Source organism: Lutra lutra, chromosome 1 (genome assembly GCF_902655055.1).
Source record: "Lutra lutra chromosome 1, mLutLut1.2, whole genome shotgun sequence".
NCBI classification, from domain to species: Eukaryota; Metazoa; Chordata; class Mammalia; order Carnivora; family Mustelidae; genus Lutra; species Lutra lutra.
The window spans coordinates 11699046-11719333 of NC_062278.1; the positions used below are offsets into that span (position 1 = coordinate 11699046).

Consider the following 20288-nt stretch of genomic DNA (forward strand, 5'->3'; position numbering starts at 1 on the left):
ATGAGTGCTAGAAGCTTCTTCTTCTTATAGTCACTCCCTCCCCTACCCAGTGAGGTTTGGCTGCCGGGAAGGGATTCTTTGGAAAGCAGACCTTACAGCAAGTGTATCACTTGGGATGTGTGTGTGCGTGTGTGCCGGGGGGTCGGGGGGGGGGGGACAAGCAACTACACGTCCACTTCCTAAATGCTAAGAGTCACAGAAATGGATTTTTAATCCAGAACCTGTCGATACTTACACGATCAGAAGACGCACATGCCTGGTGGGTGTCACCGTTGACCATTAGCAAATTCTCTTTACTGCCTACAAGCCCCTGTCTTGGTCAACGCATGAGTCAACCTGGGTGACGTGCTCATGCAGCTTCTGAAAGTGCCCTTTATACCCTCCTAGGGAATCAGGGGACACATGGAGACCGTTCTCGCTGAGTGACCACGAGGCCTCTACCGGGTGTTACTTAAGAAAACAGAAATTTAGAGAGAGGAATTTTAAATGGTTGAAACTTTGCAGAAGATAAAGACCAAAATCAAGAAAGTGAAGTGGAAAGCAGAAATTTCACACTGACTTTTAAAAAGTTAATTATAGTCTTTTATTCCTAACTTGGGAAAAAAAAAAGCCTTAATCTCTGGGAAACTATTTACAGGACTAATCACATTTTAAGCCAGGTGTTTGGATACAAAGAAGGGCCACTTAATGTCCCTTCTTGGGACAGGCTGGGACGGGTGACATGATCTGCCCAAGGGGCTTCATCAAGGAGGGGACCTTATGTCCTGGCTGCTGACGAGAAAGTGTCAGAGGCATGCCAGACGCCCATTTGCTAACAAATAATTACATGTCTTTTTAGTGTTTAAGAGAAATCTTAATCTTTCGGGGACATATCTGTAGAATTATTCTGAAAATGTGTATGGTTAGAAAACTCTTAGTTTGAAGAAAAAAATCAATAAGCTTGTCGCCCCCATGAGACCCGTTACATCTTCCCAGGCACTGACGGGCCTTTTGGGGACAGGAATATGGAGGACCGGGCTCCATAAAGTGCTGACATGGACATCAGCAGCTTCCTCGGCTCAGAGCCTCACCCCACAGGCTAGCAGACCGCACCAGAGTTTTGGGTCAAAGTGCTTTGGGGAACATCTTCTTGCTCCTTCGCTGGAAACGAAACGACGGACACCGAGTCCCAGGCATCATCCGTTGGCGATGTGTCCGTGTCCAGGGCCTCTAGGATAGGCTGGCTTGGGTCCTTCAGATACTTGAAAAGGTTGAAAATCAACAGCGTCATTAGCTTCTCAGTTCAACATGGCGGACCATCTACCTGAGGTTGAGTTGGTACCTTCCTATTCTGACCACCACCAAAGCCACTTCTCAAACAAGAACGCCCCTCACGTCAACCGTCACCTCAACAGGAATCCCAGGGCCAACCAGGCTCACACGGTGCCTCGGGAAAAGCACGTTGTAACTTCCTGCCCCTGGTGCGGGCTTGGGGCCTGTTCTCCCTGGAAGTGGCTCTAGGATTTTCACTTTCCAGTGAGGGAGGACGAGGGGCCTCCAGTTCACCCCTCATGGGGGAAAAGAGGGAAAGTTGGCCCGTGTCTTCCTCAGCCCCTCTACCCACCGGTCACTTCCACCTCACATGACACACACCAAGCAGAGAAGCAATGAGAGACGCAGGGGGCCTCACAGTGCCCCACCTGCCCCTTCCCTCAGGCCTCAGCACCAGGCTGAGCCATCATGTCACCGCTGCGTGACCGAGAAACTCCCGTCTCGCTGCCACACGGGCCGACAGACACCGAAACACACAGCGAGCCCAGAGCTGAAGGGCGACAAGAGGAGCATAAACCAATCCTGAGCGCTTCTGAAACCTCAAAAATATAAGTGAAACCTGATTCGTTATTCTTGTGTAACCTCAGTGCCCTTTGATATCTATTTTTCACACTTTCCCAGGGGAGTGAACTGAAAGACTCTGTTTTAGACCCATGACCCAAAGAAACAGCTAGTAGTAAATTCACCTCACAGGGACCTACTGGTGGTTTTACCGTGAGAGAGATCCGAGCAGGTAAGACGCCGACGCCCACTGAGGGCTGTTACTGTGTGAAAATATTAACCAGGGAAGGTCTTTTGTTTTTGTTTTTCTTTTCTTGACTTTTCTTTTTTTTTTTTTTTTTTTGTGGTAACACTTAATGTGAGTTCTACCCTCTTAAGAAATTTCTAAACGCACAATGCACTACTGTCTCTAGACACGATGATACACAGCAGCTCTCCAGAACTGACTCATCCTGCATAACTGGAACTTCATGGCCGCTGAACAGCATCCCCCTGGGTCCCTCTCCCCTGCCCCCGGCAACCACATTCTACTCCTGCTTCTATGAGGGAGACTATTCTAGATGCCTCATGTGAGTGGAATCGGCCTGGAGTTTTCTAGTGGGGGACTTCACGTGTAATTTGAGTTCTGTCTGGGTACTTTAAACACCTCGTGACGGAGGAAGGAAGATAAGGGACTCCAGCTTTTTCTAGAAGCACTACTTTTTCTCTATAGACTTGGACCTTATCTAACACCTATTCCTTCTAGGTGTAACAGACGAAGAGTCTGTTTCCAGTACCTTTACTCTGATTTTACTGCTAATAAACCTCCAGAGACAAATACTTTTAAATAATCTTCCATCAGCTCCTAGAAGGCTGGGCCACCTCACAGAGCCTGGGTGGCGGTGGTGGTGGGGATGCTGAGCAGGAAAGTGACTTCCCACGAGACCCTGTCCACCTGTCTCCCTCAGGTCTTTCAGAATATTAGTGACATCCAGTGAGCTCTCGGTGCGGACGGCTCTGTACTCACAGCCCTGGGTGCGTTTCCTCTAGAATCCTTCTGAGTGTACAGCTCCCGCCCTACAGCCCTGTCTCCATCGCCTTCTCACCCTCTGCCAGGGTCCTGGCGGCTTTCTCCACAGGCGATCTCTTGGCCACGCCAGGCCACCTTTTCCACCAACTTCGTGCCATTAAAAAATTCATTTTAGGGCACCTGGGTGGCTCAGATGGTTAAATGTCTGCCTCCGGCGAGGGTCATGATCCCAGGGCCCTGGGTTCGAGTCCCACATTGGGCTCCCTGCTCAATGGGGAGCCTGCTTCTCCCTCTGCCTCTCTCTCTCTCATGAATAAATAAAATCTTTAAAAAAATTGTTTTAAGTTGTGGTAAAAGACATTATTAGAATTCAGAATTATCATTTTTAAGCAGTATAAAATACATTCACACGGTTGGACAAGCCCCACCACCATCTCTGGAACTGTTTTAATTTTGCAAAACTAGAACTCTGTCCCCATTGAACGCTAATGCCCCATGTCCCCCTCCCCACCCACACCCCAGCGCCCACCACTCTACTCTCAGTCTCTGTGAGCCTGACTCTTCTGAGTACGTCACGGAAGTGGAATCACACAGAAGTTGTCGTTTTGTGACTGGCCTTTTCACCTAGCGTCGTATCTTCAGGCTTCACCTGTGTTGTTGCGTGAGTCAGAATCCCCTTCCCCTTAATGGCTGAATAACATTCCATTGTGTGGCCAGACCACACTTTGTTTATCCGTTCATCCACTGACAGAAACTTGGGTTGCTTCCAGCATTTAGGGGTTGTGCATATTGCTGCTATGAACACGGGTGTACAAATAACCCTGTACCACTTTTTTTTCCCTCCAAGTAGGCTCCACACTCAGCGCGGAGCCCAACGTGGGGCTCGAACTCACAGCCGTGAGATCAAGACCTGAGCTGAGATCAGGAGTCGGACGTCAACTGACTGAGTCCCCCAGCGCCCCTGCCTTGAACCACTTATAACTCCACACTCTGTGTCCGTGGCTTTGTCCACTGCCGGACTCCTAGGCGTTACCACGGGGCCGCAGAGGGCTGACATGTCACCCCCTGGATGTGTGCACACGTACCTCTTCGATTTGTGACGGGATGCTTGGCGGAGAGTGAAACCAGTATTTTACCAGGCCTTTGTATCTCAGCACCAGGAAGAAACAGCCCCCCGCCAGTGCCGCCAGCAACAGAAAGACTCCCACGGCGATGAGGATGACTTGTTGAAGCTTGGTAGTGGCTTAAAAAAGACAACACAAGAGTGAACAAGAGGCCCGTCCCGCACTCGATACGAACACCGGGTCAGCCTTCACTGCCAACTGCTTCGATAGTGTCCACGTCCTCCTGAGATGGACACACACTGTCCCTCCCCTGTCAGGCCTTGCGTGCTCAAGTGCATAACTAGTAAAAGCAACCCTAAAACCGAGCGGTGTTAGCCGTCTGGTGGTGTCACTGTCGCAGATCTCAGCACGAGCTGGTTAGACCGACTTGGGTGCTGGCTTCTCGCCCCTTCTCTCTGGGTCTCCCCACTGCCACCGCCCTCCACCTTGTAAGCCAGCCCGGGCTACACTACTCAGGGATTCTGGTCCCAGCTCAGAAAGGACGTAAGGAAGGCAGGTGTTACCATCCATCATTGTTTCGTAGCAAGTTATGTTGCTTAAGCGGCCGGGCCTAGAGGTGTTGCAGGATGTGCGAAAGAGATGCGCCTTCACTTGTAAACAGTATTCTCTTAAGGGTCTCAACCCATCCAACACGACGGAGTTGCTCTTGAAAGGACCTTTAACCTACGTAAAAAACGCCAACAGGAACACATGAAAATGACCCAGAGAGATGTGGTCGAGCCACTTGTAGCTTTGCCAGTGTTTCCTCAAATCCCCAGGGAACACCGTCACCAAAGAAAGAGATTCTGTTTTGTTTTTTTTTTTTAAAGATTTTATTTATTTGTTTGACAGACAGAGATCACAAGTAGGCAGAGAGGCAGGCAGAGGCAGAGGGAGAAGCAGGCTCCCCGCCGAGCAAGGAGCCCGATGTGGGACTCGATCCCAGGACGCTGGGATCATGACCTGAGCCGAAGGCAGCCGTTCAACCAAATGAGCCACCCAGGGGTCCCAAGAGATTCTGTTTTGAAAGAGTCACTGGTTTGCAGTGGACATATTTTACGTGTGAAAGTGGTGAACCGTGTGGAGAAAGACGCTGAGGGCTTCAGAGCTGTCTTTCTGGCTGTGAGGCCTCAGGGGCCTACCGCGGCCACGGAGGGTCCGCCCCTGAAATTTAGCAGGCCCCCCATGTCTGGGATGAAATTTTCTCCTCAAATGGGGCGCCTGGGTGGCTCTGTCAATTAAGCGTCCGGCTCTTGGTTTCAACTCAGGTCATAAGCTCAGGGTAGTGAGTTTGAGCCCCAAGTCATGCTCAGGGGGGGTCCGCTCCTCCCTCTCCTTCCCTCCTGCACTCTCTCTCTCTCTTTCTCTCTAAAATACATAAATAAAATCTTAAAAAAATAATAAAATTGCCTCAATGCCCAGTGCATCTACTATTTCTTATAAATAAAATCACTATTTCTTACTTCACGGTTAATGTATTCTAGATTCTTCAAGCTAGCCAACGGACAGAGGGAAAAAAAGAAATCATGGTGGGAAATAACATTCTTTTCATTCCGAGTCTGGTTTTAGTTTTAACTGAAATGTGCTGATGCCTCTTACAGAGTTTTGGTCCACATGATCTTGGCGAGTTACATAATTGGGACACAGCTGGATCCCAGATTCTGGAGGATTCTGTCTCCTCCCCTCAGCCTATCCCTGCTGCTGCCTCCCTCCCTCTGGATCCCTCTAGTCAATGGCTTCTTGCTCTCCTGGACAAAGTCACCATTGTCCCACAGGGAAAAGAGGGAAAGATATATTACGGCTGTGTAGGATTTCTTATAAGGGGATTGCTTTCCTATTTTTTGTTTTTAAAGATTTTATTTATTTATTTGACAGACAGAGATCACAAGTAGGCAGAGAGGCAGGCAGAGAGAGAGAGGAAGGGAAGCAGGCTCCCCGCTGAGCAGAGAGCCCGACGCGGGGCTCGATCCCAGGACCCTGGGACCATGACCGGAGCCGAAGGCAGAGGCTTTAACCCACTGAGCCACCCAGGCGCCCCTGCTTTCCTATTTTGAGATGTAGCAGGAAAACGCCACAGCCGTTTGAAACGGTGGTATAACATATGCTCAGCGACACAGAGATGAAGCTGCTATAGTGTTGGCTGAAAACCGGCAGATTACTCAAGAGTATGTAGAGAGCATCTTATTTTTAAAAATATAAAATAGTCGCCTTACTTAGGAATAGTAGGACCATGGATGATTTTTCTTCCTTCTATTTAATGCTGAGGGACTGCCAGGGCAGAGGAGAAAAATTTTTGCTGGTGATGCCCCCATAAAGCAATTTTTAAAAAGATTTATTTATTTATTTGAGAAAGAGAGAGAGCACGCAAGTGTGGAGGGGGAGGGGCAGAGGCAGATGGAGAGACTCGCAAGCAGATTCCCCATTGAGCGTGGAGCCCTACTAGGGCTCAATCTCACAACCCGGAGATCGTGACCTGAGCCCAAACTAAGAGCCTGGCACCTAACCAACTGTGCCACCCAGGCGCCCCACCCACGAAGCCATTTTATTTTATTTTATTATTATTATTTTTTATCATTATTATTTTTTTACGAAGCCATTTTAAGTATAAACTTCCTCTGGGGTTTATTTCAGTGGCCAGTTGGCATTTCTAGAATTCAGAATCAAAGACTGCAGAGACCTGAGACCGCTGTCCTTGGAGGGCCTGTTTGCCAGGCTAACCAAAGCTGGCACCTGGGAACTTGGAATCCAGAAATGCCCCCGCCATTCCCTAAGTAATATCGGAGGCTAATGGTAAACACAATGTTTTCTATGCTGAACACCTGCTCTCCTTCTAGGAGTCTGGAATTTTGATCTGTGCTAAGGAGAAAGGGCCTGCATTTCCAGTAAAAGCCCTGGGCACTGCATCTCTGATAAGTTTCCCTGGTAGACAACATTTCACACGTTGTCACGGTTTGTTGTTGGAGGAATTAAGTGTGTCCTGTCTGAGTCATTCCGGAGAAGGTTCTTGGAAGCGTGTGCCTGCCTGCCTCTGGAGTTTGGCTCATGTTCCTCTTTCCTTTGCTGATTTTGTTTTGTGTCCTTCTTCTGTAATGAATCATAGCCATGAATACAACCATATGCCAAGTCCCATGGGTCCTTCCCACAAATCCAGAGGCTGGTTTTGGGGACACAGACTCACAGCTGGGATGTGGATATTTTGGTGGCTCTCACACTCATTTGAGCCCTAGAGTCTTTGATCCACAAGTCCAAGGTGTAGCTGCTCTGGTAGGAAGGGGGAAAGGGGAATCCCTTCTGGAATCTTCCAGGCCTTCTCCATCCCACTTGACCAGACCTTGACCTCTTGAGGCAGGGAAATGGTTAGTTCCTTCTTCCTCATATGTAAGAGTCTACTCTTCAGGGAGTTTTGCCTTCCTCAGTGTTTTAAGATTCACCATGAAGAAATGGGGAGGAAGGACAAGTGTGAACTATGGGGGGGATAGATCCGTCCTGGGGGGGCTCAGCTGGTTAGACGTCTGCCTTTGGCTCAGGTCACAATCTCGGGGTCCTGGGATCGAGCCCCGAATTGAGCTCCCTGCTCAGCGGGGAGCCCGCCTCTCCCTCTCCTCTGCTTGTGCTCTTTCTCTCTGCCAAATAAATAAATAAAATCTTAAGAAAACAAAAGGCAAAGTGCAGAGCATGGACCCTGGGCTCAGATGTCCCTGCGCTGATGGGCTAGCTGTCAGCTGCTGACCCTGGGCAACTTACTCAACCAGCTGGTTTCCTTCTCTGGGACACAGCTCGGGACAAAGACTAAATGTGTATCTAAAATGCCTGGTCCAGAGCCCCACGCTAAGAAAGCTCTCGATTAACATAAGCTTTTACCATTAGAAAAAACTATAATCATTTCATAATACACGTAAGTCCAAACCATTATGCCGTACCCCTTAAACTTGTGCAGAGATGAATGTCAGCTATATCACAATAAAACTGACAAACAAAAAACCAAAACAATTATAATACCGTTCAGTTTAGGAAACCCGGAAGCTCACATAGATAATGAAACCTCTTGACACGCAGCTTGGACAATCAGGCACGCGGACGACTGAAGTCCAGCACCGTCCCTCATATTACTAGGGCTGACCAGGCCCTGCTGGTCTGATGCCACCTCTGCCAGCCTCGAGGCCCGCCACAGCCCCTCCTGCATTCCTGACGACCCCGGCGCTTGCAGATCCCGACATCCCGAACCTTCCCACATCCTGTCCTCTTCCCTATAAGGTGCTCTCTCCTCCCAGCAGACTTTTCGCCTGTTCATATGCGCTCTCTTTGCAAATCATACAAAGCACAGCAATTTACATAAACCCTGCAGACTGCAGGGGTGGATTCCATGTTGTAGAAACAGGCTTTCTAGAACCTTCCCACACTTTAGAGTGCCCCAGGGGCTCTGTGCGCACCCCAAACAACGGGACTAGCATGCTGTCAGGCAGAGAGGGGCCTTTGGAGCCACCTGGCAGAAGGGAAGGCTCGGCATAGGGAGCAGAAGCTCGGGTCTTGAGTGGAAGGATTAAACCCGGTTCAGGGCTCAGACCCTAAGGCAACACCGGGACGCTCTGTCCTCCTTGTCTAGTTTCAAGTTGATTTTTTTTTTTTTTTTTTTTTTTTTGCTGTATCAGAAAGTCCAAAGGAAAGAAAATCAAAACAAAGTAGAAAAAATGTAGAAAAGGAGAAAAATGCTCTTGCCTCTTGGATTCCTGCCTTTTCCCAGTAATGGACATAGTACTGGAAATAGCCCCGGTTGGGAGGGATGTCGAAGGGAGAGGAGAACCTGATGATCAGGGAGGCTTCTCCCGGAGTCACCCAGATGTTCTTAGGAGGCCCAACGGTAACTGAAACAGAGTAACGACACAAACACAATATATATATATACACATATATATATATATACACACATACATACATTTTATATATAATACAACATATAATCTTATTTTTAATTTTATTTTGAAATTTGAACCCAGTTAATTAACATATAGTGCATGGCTAGTTTCAGAGGTGGAGGTCAGCGATGCATTGGTGCCTACAACACTGGGTGCTCATTACGTCACGTGCCCTCCTTCACGCCCACCCTCCAGTTACCCCATCTCCCACCCGCCCGCCTGGCCCCAGCAACCCTCAGTTTATTTCCTATGATTAAGAGGCTCTTATGGTTTGTCTCCCTCTGTGATTTAGTCTTGGTTTATTTTCTCCTCTCACACATGATTATATACGTGTACAGCTTGTACACACACCCACACCCACACCCACCCACACACACATTTTTAAATCCAGTGAGATCTCATTCTGGCACGGCGGACTCCCAGAGACTGGGCTTCATGTGGCAGGCCACGGGGCAGGAAGGCCACAGTGTGGCACCAGGGCTTCTGGTCGGTGGCAGGAGGGCCCCTGCAGCTGTCCCCGTGTTGGCCCAGAGCCAGTCTCTTCACCTCACCCCCACCCCCCGTCCAGTCCCCACCCCAGCACACGGCTTCCCTGCAGACTGAGACCCACAAGAGGCCGGTACAGGAGCCTCCCAGGCTGAAAAGCCCCAAGAGCCAATATCTCTTACAGCAGCACCGCAGGAAGTTTCCAGAGTCCCCGTGAGGGCCACGCACAGTCACAAGAATTGCTGCGCTCAGCCGAAGACACGGGGCCCGCGAAGGCACTGGAGGGGCCCCAGGGAGGTGCAGCTTATCAGTCGGGGGTCATTTTGCCACAAGCGATGCTGCTTAGGAACATGGTGAACAGCCACTGTGACCGGGTTTCCAGAGAAACAGCCGGAAGGTTAACCACAGATCAGATTTTCAGGCAGAGGAGGAGAGGGGGACAGGATCTTGCTCCCCTTACCTACCACCTGGCTCCTTTGCAGATCTATGTTTAATACACATTCGTACTTCCTTACAAATGAACAAAAGTGGTATTTATAAACAGACCGTGTGTAAATAGAGTACCGGAGAGATGGTGCCATTGGAAGTCTGTTTCTCAAAGCTTTTCACAGAGTTCCCGGGACCCTGAAGCGTGTTGAAGGAAAGGTTCCCTCTTGTACGAAACAATCACTCAGACGGAGCGTGTAGCTCGGGCCCCACGAGCTCCGAGAGGCCCGTCCGTGCGCCGACCACACGTGCAGCCGATCGGATCACTGTGGCCAGTCGTGTGTTTGAGGCCGGTCGTGCTTTCCACGCTCCCACCTGGGCTCTCCCGGCTGGGCAAGGCCCTGGCACCTGTTGGGCAAGGGCTGTTGGGCAAGGGGCTGGTCCCTGCAGGGTTTGCAGCCATACCGTCTGGCGTCATGGGCTGTGGGGGAGGGACTAGCTCTAGACAGAGACCTGGCCGGCCTGGTCCCCTCTACCGCCCCACCGCCCGCCACCGGCTCAAGCCACGTTATCCTCAGGCCTTTCTCCTCCGTAGGACATGTTCTCTAGGCTTTTCTGTGACTTCCACGCAGGGGTGAGCCTGGAAGCCAGGGTGCCAGCCTGAGCGGTCATTTCGTCCCCTGGAAGGTCAGGGTGGAGACAGCTGCCCTTCGAGAATTCTGGATCCGGGATCTGGTACCAAGTGATAGGTGCCAAGAGGTAACGATATGGGTTTCCTGGGTCTGATGTAGAGTGTGAATAAATGCCAGCCGCTCTTAGCCCTCTTCCATCATCGAAGCACTTTTTGAGGGGAAATGAGCCTGTCTTTTGAGGGGGAGACGATCCGCCCTCTCTCAACACAGGGAAGGGAGTCTCGATTTTCCGCGGGCGAGTCTCGGTTATCCGCGGGTGACTGCTGACGGCAGCTTCCACGGACCAGCTCTCATTGTAAACCAGGCAACGTGGATTTTCACGTGTCCACCAGCTCTGCGTACCCTCCACAGAAGGTCATCTTCGTTCCCACAGGGAAAAACAGAAGCCAGGAGGTCATCGCAGTTGCCCAGAGTCCTAGCCAGTAAGGGGCAGAGGGGGGAAGTGAAGCGAGGCCGATGTGACCCCCACCAGCTGCCGCCGCCAGCCATCTCCTCCTCCCTGCACACACGTTCATCCTCGTGTTGGTTGTGCCCCCCAAGTGCACAAGGGCTGGACCCAGCGATGGGCTCTGAGGACACGTCTGCCTCCGATTTTGCAAGTGAGGGCAGAGGATGACTGCCCAGCCGGGAAGCACCTGGGAACACTGCTGCCCAGCTCAGGCTGGGAGGACGGGGAGCCGCTGATGGCTGGCACTGGACCAGCGACTTTGGCAACAGGCCCTGCTTCCAACCCTGTTCCTCTTCTCCGGCACCAGGGCCAGGGCCCACCATTACTTTTTCTTTTTCTCTTAACTAATTCCCAGCTAGGTGACATTTCGTAGCTCAGATATGTGCTGGTTCTCTACGCAAGGACAGACGACTTGTCCACGATAACTGCCTGGCCCGCGGGGACTGCGCTGCCTTCTCTTCCAGTCCCCACACCATCTGGCGCCAGCTGTGGGTTGCTCTTCCTAGCTTCCCAAGGCAGACACTCTCAGACACGTAGGAAAGAGAGGGAAGGTCATGATAACAACACATGTCCTCATCACCCAACTTCCACCCACCTTGAGGTCATGGTCAATTTTGTTCCTCTCATCCCCCTTGCCCTCTGCCCTCCCACTGTCTGGATTATTTTGAAAAATCCCAAACACCACATCATTTCATGTGTAACTACTCCAGTATGTGTCTCTAAAGCCTAGGACCTCCCGCCCCGCCCTTAAAAACATAAAATACCATTATAGGACCTAAGATAAATGAACAGTAATTGCTTACTAGCCCGTAAAATAGCTAGACCGTGACCACACTCCCTCAGCTGTCTTCTCCCTCTGCTTAGTTTGCCTAAACCATGAGCACTGGGGCTCTGGGACACAGCTGACCCTGTGGGAAATGAATCACAGAAGGAGTGAAGTACAAACTAGAATCTGTCCGTTCTTACGCCCCCTTCCGATTTCTGGGAGCACATCTGCTCATTCAACCAAGCTCCACGGCATATCCACCATGAGCCAGGCACTGTTCGAGGCCGAATGAAAGTCTTTCTTAAACATAAAAGAAGTTGTGCCGGAAGAGAGGAGGGTGATCAGTGAAGCCAATATGTCCCATCCAGCCCAGAGGCCAAAGAGCTTTTTTTGGTAAAGTGCCTTAGTCAATTGGGCTTCGCGGGCCAAGCAATCTCTGTTGCAACTGTAGCTTGAAAGCTTAACTGCTGTAGCTTGAAAGCATCCACAGACCATACATTATTAACAGATGGTGAAACTGTGTTCTAATAGAACTTTATTTACAACAACAGGTTGGCGGGCCGGATGTGGCCGACAGGCTGTGGCTTCCCAGCCCCTGGTCTTAGCAACTCACACTCCTCTAGCTCGAGCCTCCATGCTCAGTATGTGGGTTCGACCACTATACCCACCTGTTCACTGGCTGCGCGGGGACAAGACACAGGACAGGGGAGCGTGGAGTCCGCATGGCTCAGCGAGGAGGAAAGTGAAGAAAGCCTGAATGATAAAGGAAGTTTTAGAGCCAAGTTCTCTTACCATTCCAACAGGACAGGAACCAAGGCACTGTCAGCCAGGGGGAAACCAGGTCCTCCAGCTTAGCTCGGACGCGTAAAGAGATGTTGAAATGTGGTGGGAAACCCGTTGAGAGGCTGCTCGGGGTGAAGTTACACTCTGGCTTGGTGAGGTTCATACAGTTCACACCTAAGTCGTTGGCATCGTACCACCTACTGCCAGAGAAGCTGCAAAGGAAAAAAGGCTTTTCACTTCGTGGATTTCACTCTTCCCGCCACATCCAACAATTTCCCCAGAAGAGATTTTTTTTTTTTTTTTAAAGAAGCTTTCCTGAGATCCAAGTTGCAGACCAAAGAATCCACCCCAGTGAAAGGCACAACCAATGACTTTCAGGAGATTCGCGGGGTTGTGCAAACATCACCACGACCAATTTTAGGACATTTTTATCATCCCCCGAAGAAATCCCATACCTATTAGCACTCACTCCCCACTGTGCCCTAACCCCCCCAAGCCCTAGGTGACCATTAATCATCTCCTTTCAGTTTCTCAGGGTTTGCCTCCTCTGGACACTTCCTACAAATGGGCTCATGAACCGCATGGTCTTTTCTGATTGGCTCTTCCCACGTAGCGTGTTTTCAGACGTGATGCGTGATGCTTACAGGACATTTGTTTCTCCATTGGCCTGTTTATGGTCATGTTGGTTGTTCCCACTTTTTGGCTGTTGTGGGTAACACTAAGAAATATTCACGTGCAAGTTTCTTTGTGGACATAGCTTTTCAATTTTCCGGGGGAAATACTTAGGAGGGGAACTGATGGGTGATACCGTAACTCTTATTTTTAACTACCTTCCCAAGTGGCTGCACCATTTTACATTCCCACCTGCAACGTATGAGGGTTCTGATTTCTCCGCATCCTCACCAATACTTGTCATTATGCCTTTTTTTATTATAGCCATCCTAGTGGCTGTGCTGTGGTATGTCCCTGTGATTTCAAATCTGCATTTCTCTGATGAATATTGGTGTTGGGCATCTTTTTATGTATTTATTGGCTATTTGTATATCTTCTTTGGAGAACTTTCTACTCAAACCCTTTCTCTGTATTTTTTTAAAAGAATTTATTTATTTATTTATTTGACAGAGATCACAAGCAGCAGAGAGGCAGGCAGAGAGAGAGGGGGAAGAAGACTCCCCGCTGAGCAGAGAGCCCGATGCGGGGCTCGATCCCAGGACCCTGGGATCGGAGATCATGACCTGAGCCAAAGGCAGAGGCTTTAACCCACTGAGCCACCCAGGCACCCCACCCCCCACCTCTGTATTTTAACAGAGTTGTCTTTCATTGTTGAGTTGTAAGAGTTCTTTATGTATTCTGGATGCAAATCTCTTCTCAGATTTTTCCCATTCAGTCCTGCAACTGATTTTAATTCTCCAGGCTCAGCCCCTGCAGCTGACATCTTTAGGAAAGCTACAGTGTTCCTAGAAACCCCACTCATGCTTCCTGCTAGGGTGGAGTTCTGTTTACCCCATAGCTGCACATTTAACGTCTGTGTCACCCGTATGAAAACCCTGCTAAATACAAGGGCACATATTCTTGTAAATGACAGCTCTGACCTCTGTTCTCAGGCGACAGACTTGAGGAAAAGCAGGGAGGTGGCTGCTAGAGACCTCAATGGCGGGGCAGTAGGCAGTGTGCTCTGCAGAGACACGCTATGCCCCCAACAGTGGCTCTGGCCTAGAAAGCGAGGCGGGGAGAGACCGAAGAGAGGAGAGAGAAGGCTGGGGATCATTGCCACTGTCTTACATACACCACACGTGCTTCTAAGTGTACCTCTGACCCTGACCGGAAACTCTTCTGTCGAAGTGGCAAGTGGCAAGATGAAGTCCACTTCAAGATATGTGGCCACGGCTTCTGTGTCTTACCACCAAGCCCCCGGGGCCAGACCCTGCTGGGGAGAGGGGTCCCCCAGCAGAGGCACCCCCCGGTCTTAGACTGGGGGTGCGCTTCAGAAGGGGTAAGTGATCTTTAAACAGTTAACACAGATACTTAGAGACACTCTAACCTTCTCCCCACAGATCCCAGCTGCTGAACTTGGGCAAAAGGCTCCCCACATTTCAAAGGTCATTTCCCCATTCAGCAGGGAATGGACCACTCCTGTTCCCCATCCTCCCCTCAACTCCACACTTGGCCCTGCCTCAGAACTGCTTTTGAAAAACGGTTCTCCACAAAGGGGTCTGAAGAGGGACAAACCATCCGAATTTAAATGACAACTAACACAAGACAGCAATTTCAGGGGAAGAGAGGCTGCGTTTGGGAGGCCACATTGCTTTGTCTTTGCAAATGGGAGAAACGAGGGGATGCTGGCAGCCCTTCAATGAGCGCAGCCTGGAGAGCGTGACCCTGCCCCCCCCGGCCCCGCCCAACTCTGGCCTCCTGGGGCCCCGGTGCTGGGGTGTAGGGTGGGGGTGGGGGTGTGTGTCGTTTGAGTCTCACCCCAAGAGTCCCCACTGGCTCCCCGTCACCATGTGTCCAGCATGGACTGCCTGTGTCCCTGAGTTCTCTCATCAGGAGAGGGAGCACGGCACAGCGGCTGAACACACGGACTCTGGAGCCAGATCACCTGGGTTCAAACCCCAGGTACTTCGCTTTTCGGTTCCTTAGTCCCCTTATCTATAAAATGGGGATAAATGATGGTATTTGCCTCTGAGGGGCCATGAAGGTCCAACCAGCTGACATTAGGAAAGTGCCTGAGCCGGGACTGGGGGGCCCCCGAAAGCACCATGTAAATCACTTGTTCCACACCTGGGCAGCTGTGGGCTTCACTGTTCAGTCTGTTACATCATTTCCAAAAATGGCAAGTGTCCCCTCGCACCCAGCAATTCCTCCGCTCCAAATATATGAAAACAATCAGACAATTTATGTATGAGAACACAGGCTGGTGACCATCTACACCTGCCAGTGGGGAAGCGTTGAATATATCATGTGTGATGCATCCTCTAATAAAACAAGTGGTAAAAATGTTCACACAGAGATCACTAGGAGGATCACTAGCTCACACACTTAACTACATTTGGTTGAAAAAAAAAAAAAAAAAGGAAGCAGTACCCAAAGACATAACCCCAGTTTTGTTTCATTTTTACGCATACACGGGCACATTTTCAAACCAAGTGCACACATTTAGGAAAAAAGTCTAGAGAGAAATACACCAGAAGGAGAATAGGGATTATTCTTGGGCTATAAAGCACTAGGTTGTTTTAATTTTATTCTTTCTACTTTTCTGGGTGTCGTAGCTTTTTTGTAAAGAACACGTGTTGTTGTTAAAATCAGAAAAAAAAAGGAAATAAAAAATGTTTCAGAAGACTGGCTGGTCAGGTTAAGTTTTTTAAAAGTGAAATCTCTAGAGTTTTTAATGTCGGGACTAAATGAAAAAAAAAATTAAACACTGTGGGTCTAACCCAGCATGAAGGCCACACTCACTACAACCCCTGATTTAAACTTGAAAATTTCCCACAGTTCTCAGTGTAATTTGGCGTTGGCTACTGTACTACCAGAAAATAGGCACCTTCATTTCTATTTACAGTAATGCTTTGCTGTAGAGAAATAAGATGGAAAAGTTTTAAGTCCCACAAGACTTAAAATGATTATTTCATGTCACTAAACCGTCCCAAACATGTAAAAGTCTCTGAAAACAAAACAAGAGCAAAGGCCGTCCTCTCATCAGATTTGTGACTGGAAAAGAAAACAAGACCAGCCTGGGTTTCAGTTTCTCGTTACCCCTCAACTTTTCCAAAGAAGGATGTTCACATTCAACCCATCCTTTGTTTCTTTTACTAGAACCATCTTCTATCCTGAAAAAACCATCTCCAAACTGCTTTCCAAAAAGGAAACGAAGTATAATAAACATGTTAGTCTGGGAAAGGAAACCGTCAAAAGCTTTAAGGAATATTTCCACTATCTCCTGGCGCTCTTTACACAGATGTACTACCCCCTTCAAGGCTAAGGAATGCTAGTCAGGGTATGAGCTGTGACTTCCTGTCACCAAAAGCTTGTTTAGTTCTACGATACCACGTTTACTGAGTGCCGAGTAGGGCAAGCTTCGTGGTCACAGGACCTGTGCAGGGGCCCAAGCCCCACTCTGAGGAGTTACTCAATTTGATGCATGGCTGCCGCCATCTTGAAATTCTCAGTAATTCTGAGCAAGGGGCCTTGCACCATTTTCATTTTGTGCTAGACCCACAAATTATGTACCTGGTCCTTGTGGATCTGTCCGCTTACTGTAGATTGCTTTGTACTTACTTGAGGAACAGCTAAATGTAATTCAGACATGACCCCTAAACCCTGGTTTAGAATCTATTCTTATTTAGCAAATGCTGTTACAATGGACATTCGAAGGCGAAAACGAAGTCATCTGGAAACGCGCTCCTCTTACAAATTAAGTGCCTGTAATTTTTCCAGGTTCCTTCCCTGTTCTTGACCACAGATATGGTCCAGATTTTACACATTTGCAACCGCTACCAGATTATCCTTTTTAATAGTTCCCGAATGTTCAATGACTAGTTAACGTGACACAATTTGGCATTTTTCTGCTGATGGACATGAATGTATACTTCAATGTCTATCTATCTTCATGAATATGAGTGGTTTTTTCTTCCTTTTTTTTTTTTTTTAAAGATCTTATTTATTTATTTGAGAGAGAGAGACAGCACGTGGGTGAGAGGGAGAGGGAGAGAGAATCTGAAGCAGATTCCACTCTGAGAGCCTGACGTGGGGCTTGATACCACAACCGGGAGATCATGACCTGAGCTGAAACCAGGAGTCTGATGCTTAAACGACTGAACCACCTGGGCACCCCATTTCTTTATCTTTTTCTGATGGGAGCTTGTATCAGCTATGTAGGGGGAAAGTAACGTGGGCATTTCTGTGACTTGATCTGTCCAGTGGCTAACGCTGCGGGAGGAGGGCTGGGCTAACTCACCCTCTCGCCCAGCACGATCTCCATCAACCACACTCTCCCAAGCACAGAGCATTACCATTTCCTTACATTTTGTGTGACTGGTAATACAAAATGACTTGGCCAATAATTTTAAACTTCGTCTTCTCTTAACCTCTGTAACACAGTAAACACGTAACCACTGAGGACTTTGATTTTGTCTTACTTCTTCCCCTGTGTGTTTCTGTTGTACACCAAGGGATGAGAAAGTGTAAAAGCCGGTGAGAGAGAGAATGAGGGGCCAGAAGAACGTGTGAAATGGAAAACCCCTTTTAGAGATCGAGAATTAGTAGCAATTAAGTGAATACTTTCCTTAGTAGGCCAAATCTGGCCTGCAAAGTTCGATAAACCAGATATTTCAAACTTGAGGAAGATGAAGGCTACAAGGTGCCTCCTGCCCTTTCAAGACAGGAAGCCGTCTTCTACAAACCTCTCCTGAACCCAAAGAGAGGACAGTCGTCCCCCAACTAAGAAGCCCCATAGGTAGGCAGCCCAGTCTCTGCGACACCAGTGCCGTTTAAGCCTTCGCATGAGTGGGAGGTTGTGAAATCTCTGTCCTTGGAGATTTTAAAAGTACAAGAGGAATATCTGTTTCCAGCGGATTTGCCGGCAATCCTGCCAAGAGGCAAGCCAGAGCCACTGGCCCTGAGGCTCCCCGCACCCCTTCCCGCAAGGACGCCAACAGAAGGATCCGGCTTACTATTTGTACTGCACCTGGTAGACCACCGGCCTGCTGTTATTGCTCAGGGACCCCGGCTCCCAAGTCAAAACCTGCTCGGCGTTGTACAGGTGAACCTTCGGGTTTCGAGGAGCTGGCAGCTGGGAGAGAGAGTCTTGAAAGGGGCAGGGAGTAAGAGAAGGGGGCAGAGGGGAGAGAGAAAGCGGGGGGAGGGTTGAGAGAGAAAAATCGGATTACAACAATATTTAAACACACAACTCCGTTTTTGTCCAAGTGCAGAAATGGTTATTGCCTGATGCATGTCCCCTCGCCCTGGCCTTGGACTAAGTATGGCACCAGTGACACAGCCGGTGGGAAAGAGAGGCCTGGGGTCCGCAGGCTGCAGTTCTTAGGAACGGGGCCCGGGTGCCGGAGTCTGGCTCCACTGGAATCCATGCTCTATCCCAAATAAGCACGTGTGGCTGGGCAGGTGAACTTGACAGTCTGGGCTCACGGTCTTCTTCAGGAGCGAGGGGTAAACAGCCGTACTGTCTGTAAGTGAATGCTGAGTCGGTGGCCACGTGACACGCATTGGCCCCAGACTAGCCTTAGTTGCAGATGTGCATTTGTACCGATGGAGCGTCTGGTAAACCTCCATGCACATGCACACACACACACACACACACACGCACGCACGCATGCCCCAAGCCAAGTGTGCAAAGCCCAAAGGCACGTGGAGAGTGAGACATGTCCTTGGGGCTTCTTAAGGGTTGCAGTGTTCCTCAAGGACCCCCAGTATCACAGTCGCCAAGGTCTTGCTTAAAGCGCAGACCCCCAGCCCACCCCCCCAGACCAAGAAATCCACATCTCCAACAAGCTTCCCAGCTGATTCTCAGGCACGGTGAAGGCTGACGGCTACAAACAGGGCTCCCTTCCCCGGGAAGCCAAGGCCAAGGTCAGAGTCGCCCTCCTGGGGTGACCTGGACTGGGCTGGGGACCACAACTGCCACAGGCTCTTCTCTGGCAAGAAAACATGATCCTGACGGACCATTCTCTGAGATGGAAGATGAGTGACCAACGTCCAGGAGGTGGAAAGAAGGGTTTTGAAAAACGTGCTGTTCCAGAATTCGGAGCAGGAAATTCAAACCGTATGTTCTTGGGAAACGCATCCCATCTCAAGAATGGTGTCTGTCTGGCTCTTTCTCTGAAAGACGTGTTACTAAGAGTCCGTGGCCACTTGTTTACCTCCGGAATGCCTGCTGTCTCCACAGCCCCGAGCTCAGGAGGGCCCCAGTTCCAGAATAATCCTTATTCAACCGGCCAACCAGCACTTCTGCCAATTTGCACGAGGGCCAAAGGCAGGCAGGCTGGGGTTGCCTGGAAGGAGGCTCTGCTGGGCTGGCCCAGCTCGCTCCCCGTGGCTGCTGTGCGTGGCCCGCAGACCCCAGAGAGCAGTGAGCACTGGACAGCGCCCCCCGGGGGGAGGACTTCCTTAGGGCCCGGTGCTCAGCAGCGTCAGAGACCCCCAGTTTCCCATGGATGCTGAGATGAGGTGGCACAGATTCAGTGTCTTAAAACAACCCAGCTCGATCGCTTATGGTTCTGGAGATGAGAAGTTTGAAACTGCTCTCCCTCAGGTAGCGTCTGGGTATTGGCAGGGCTGGGATCCTTCTGGAAGCTCTGAGGCAGAAATGGCTTCTAGAAGCAGCCCACATTCTTTGGCTCTGACTCCTTCCCCCGGCAAGAGTGGGCTGATTCCTTTTCTCTCTCTCTCTCTTTTTAAGTGACTACCCATTTATTTATTTTTCTAAAAAAAATTTTTTTTTTGAAGATTTAGTCATTTATTTTAGAGAGCAAGGGAGAGAGCACGAGCAGGTGGGGCAGGAGGAGAGGAGAAACCCAAGCAAACTCTGCCTTCAGCCCAGAGCCTGACATGGGTTTGATCCCAAGAACCCAGAGATCACAACCTGAGCCAAAATCAAGAATCAGACACTTAACTGACTGAGCCACCCAGGTACCCCTTTTTAAATATTTAAGTTCTAGGGGCGCCTGGGTGGCTCGGTGGGTTAAGCGTCTGCCTTTGGCTCAGGTCATGATCCCAGGGTCCTGGGATCGAGCCCGGCATCGGCATCAGGCTCTCTGCTCAGCAGGGAGCCTGCTTCCCCCTCTCTCTCTGCCTGCCTGTGATCTCTGTCAAATAAATAAAATCTTTAAAAAACATAA

General features: G+C 49.7%; 1 protein-coding gene across 1 annotated transcript in view; it reads right to left on the reverse strand.

Annotated features, from left to right (window-relative positions):
• Positions 1-559: 559 nt before the first annotated feature.
• The window catches only part of IFNGR2 (interferon gamma receptor 2), a 28109-nt gene continuing 8380 nt past the window's right edge, over positions 560-20288 (reverse strand). The window contains exons 2-7 of the mRNA XM_047720779.1: positions 18108-18240; positions 12448-12650; positions 8641-8786; positions 4449-4608; positions 3907-4064; positions 560-1240 (exon numbers count right to left, since the gene is read on the reverse strand). Coding sequence (XP_047576735.1) covers positions 1079-1240; positions 3907-4064; positions 4449-4608; positions 8641-8786; positions 12448-12650; positions 18108-18240 — 962 coding nt within the window. The 3' untranslated portion in view covers positions 560-1078. The remainder of the gene's footprint in view (positions 1241-3906; positions 4065-4448; positions 4609-8640; positions 8787-12447; positions 12651-18107; positions 18241-20288) is intronic.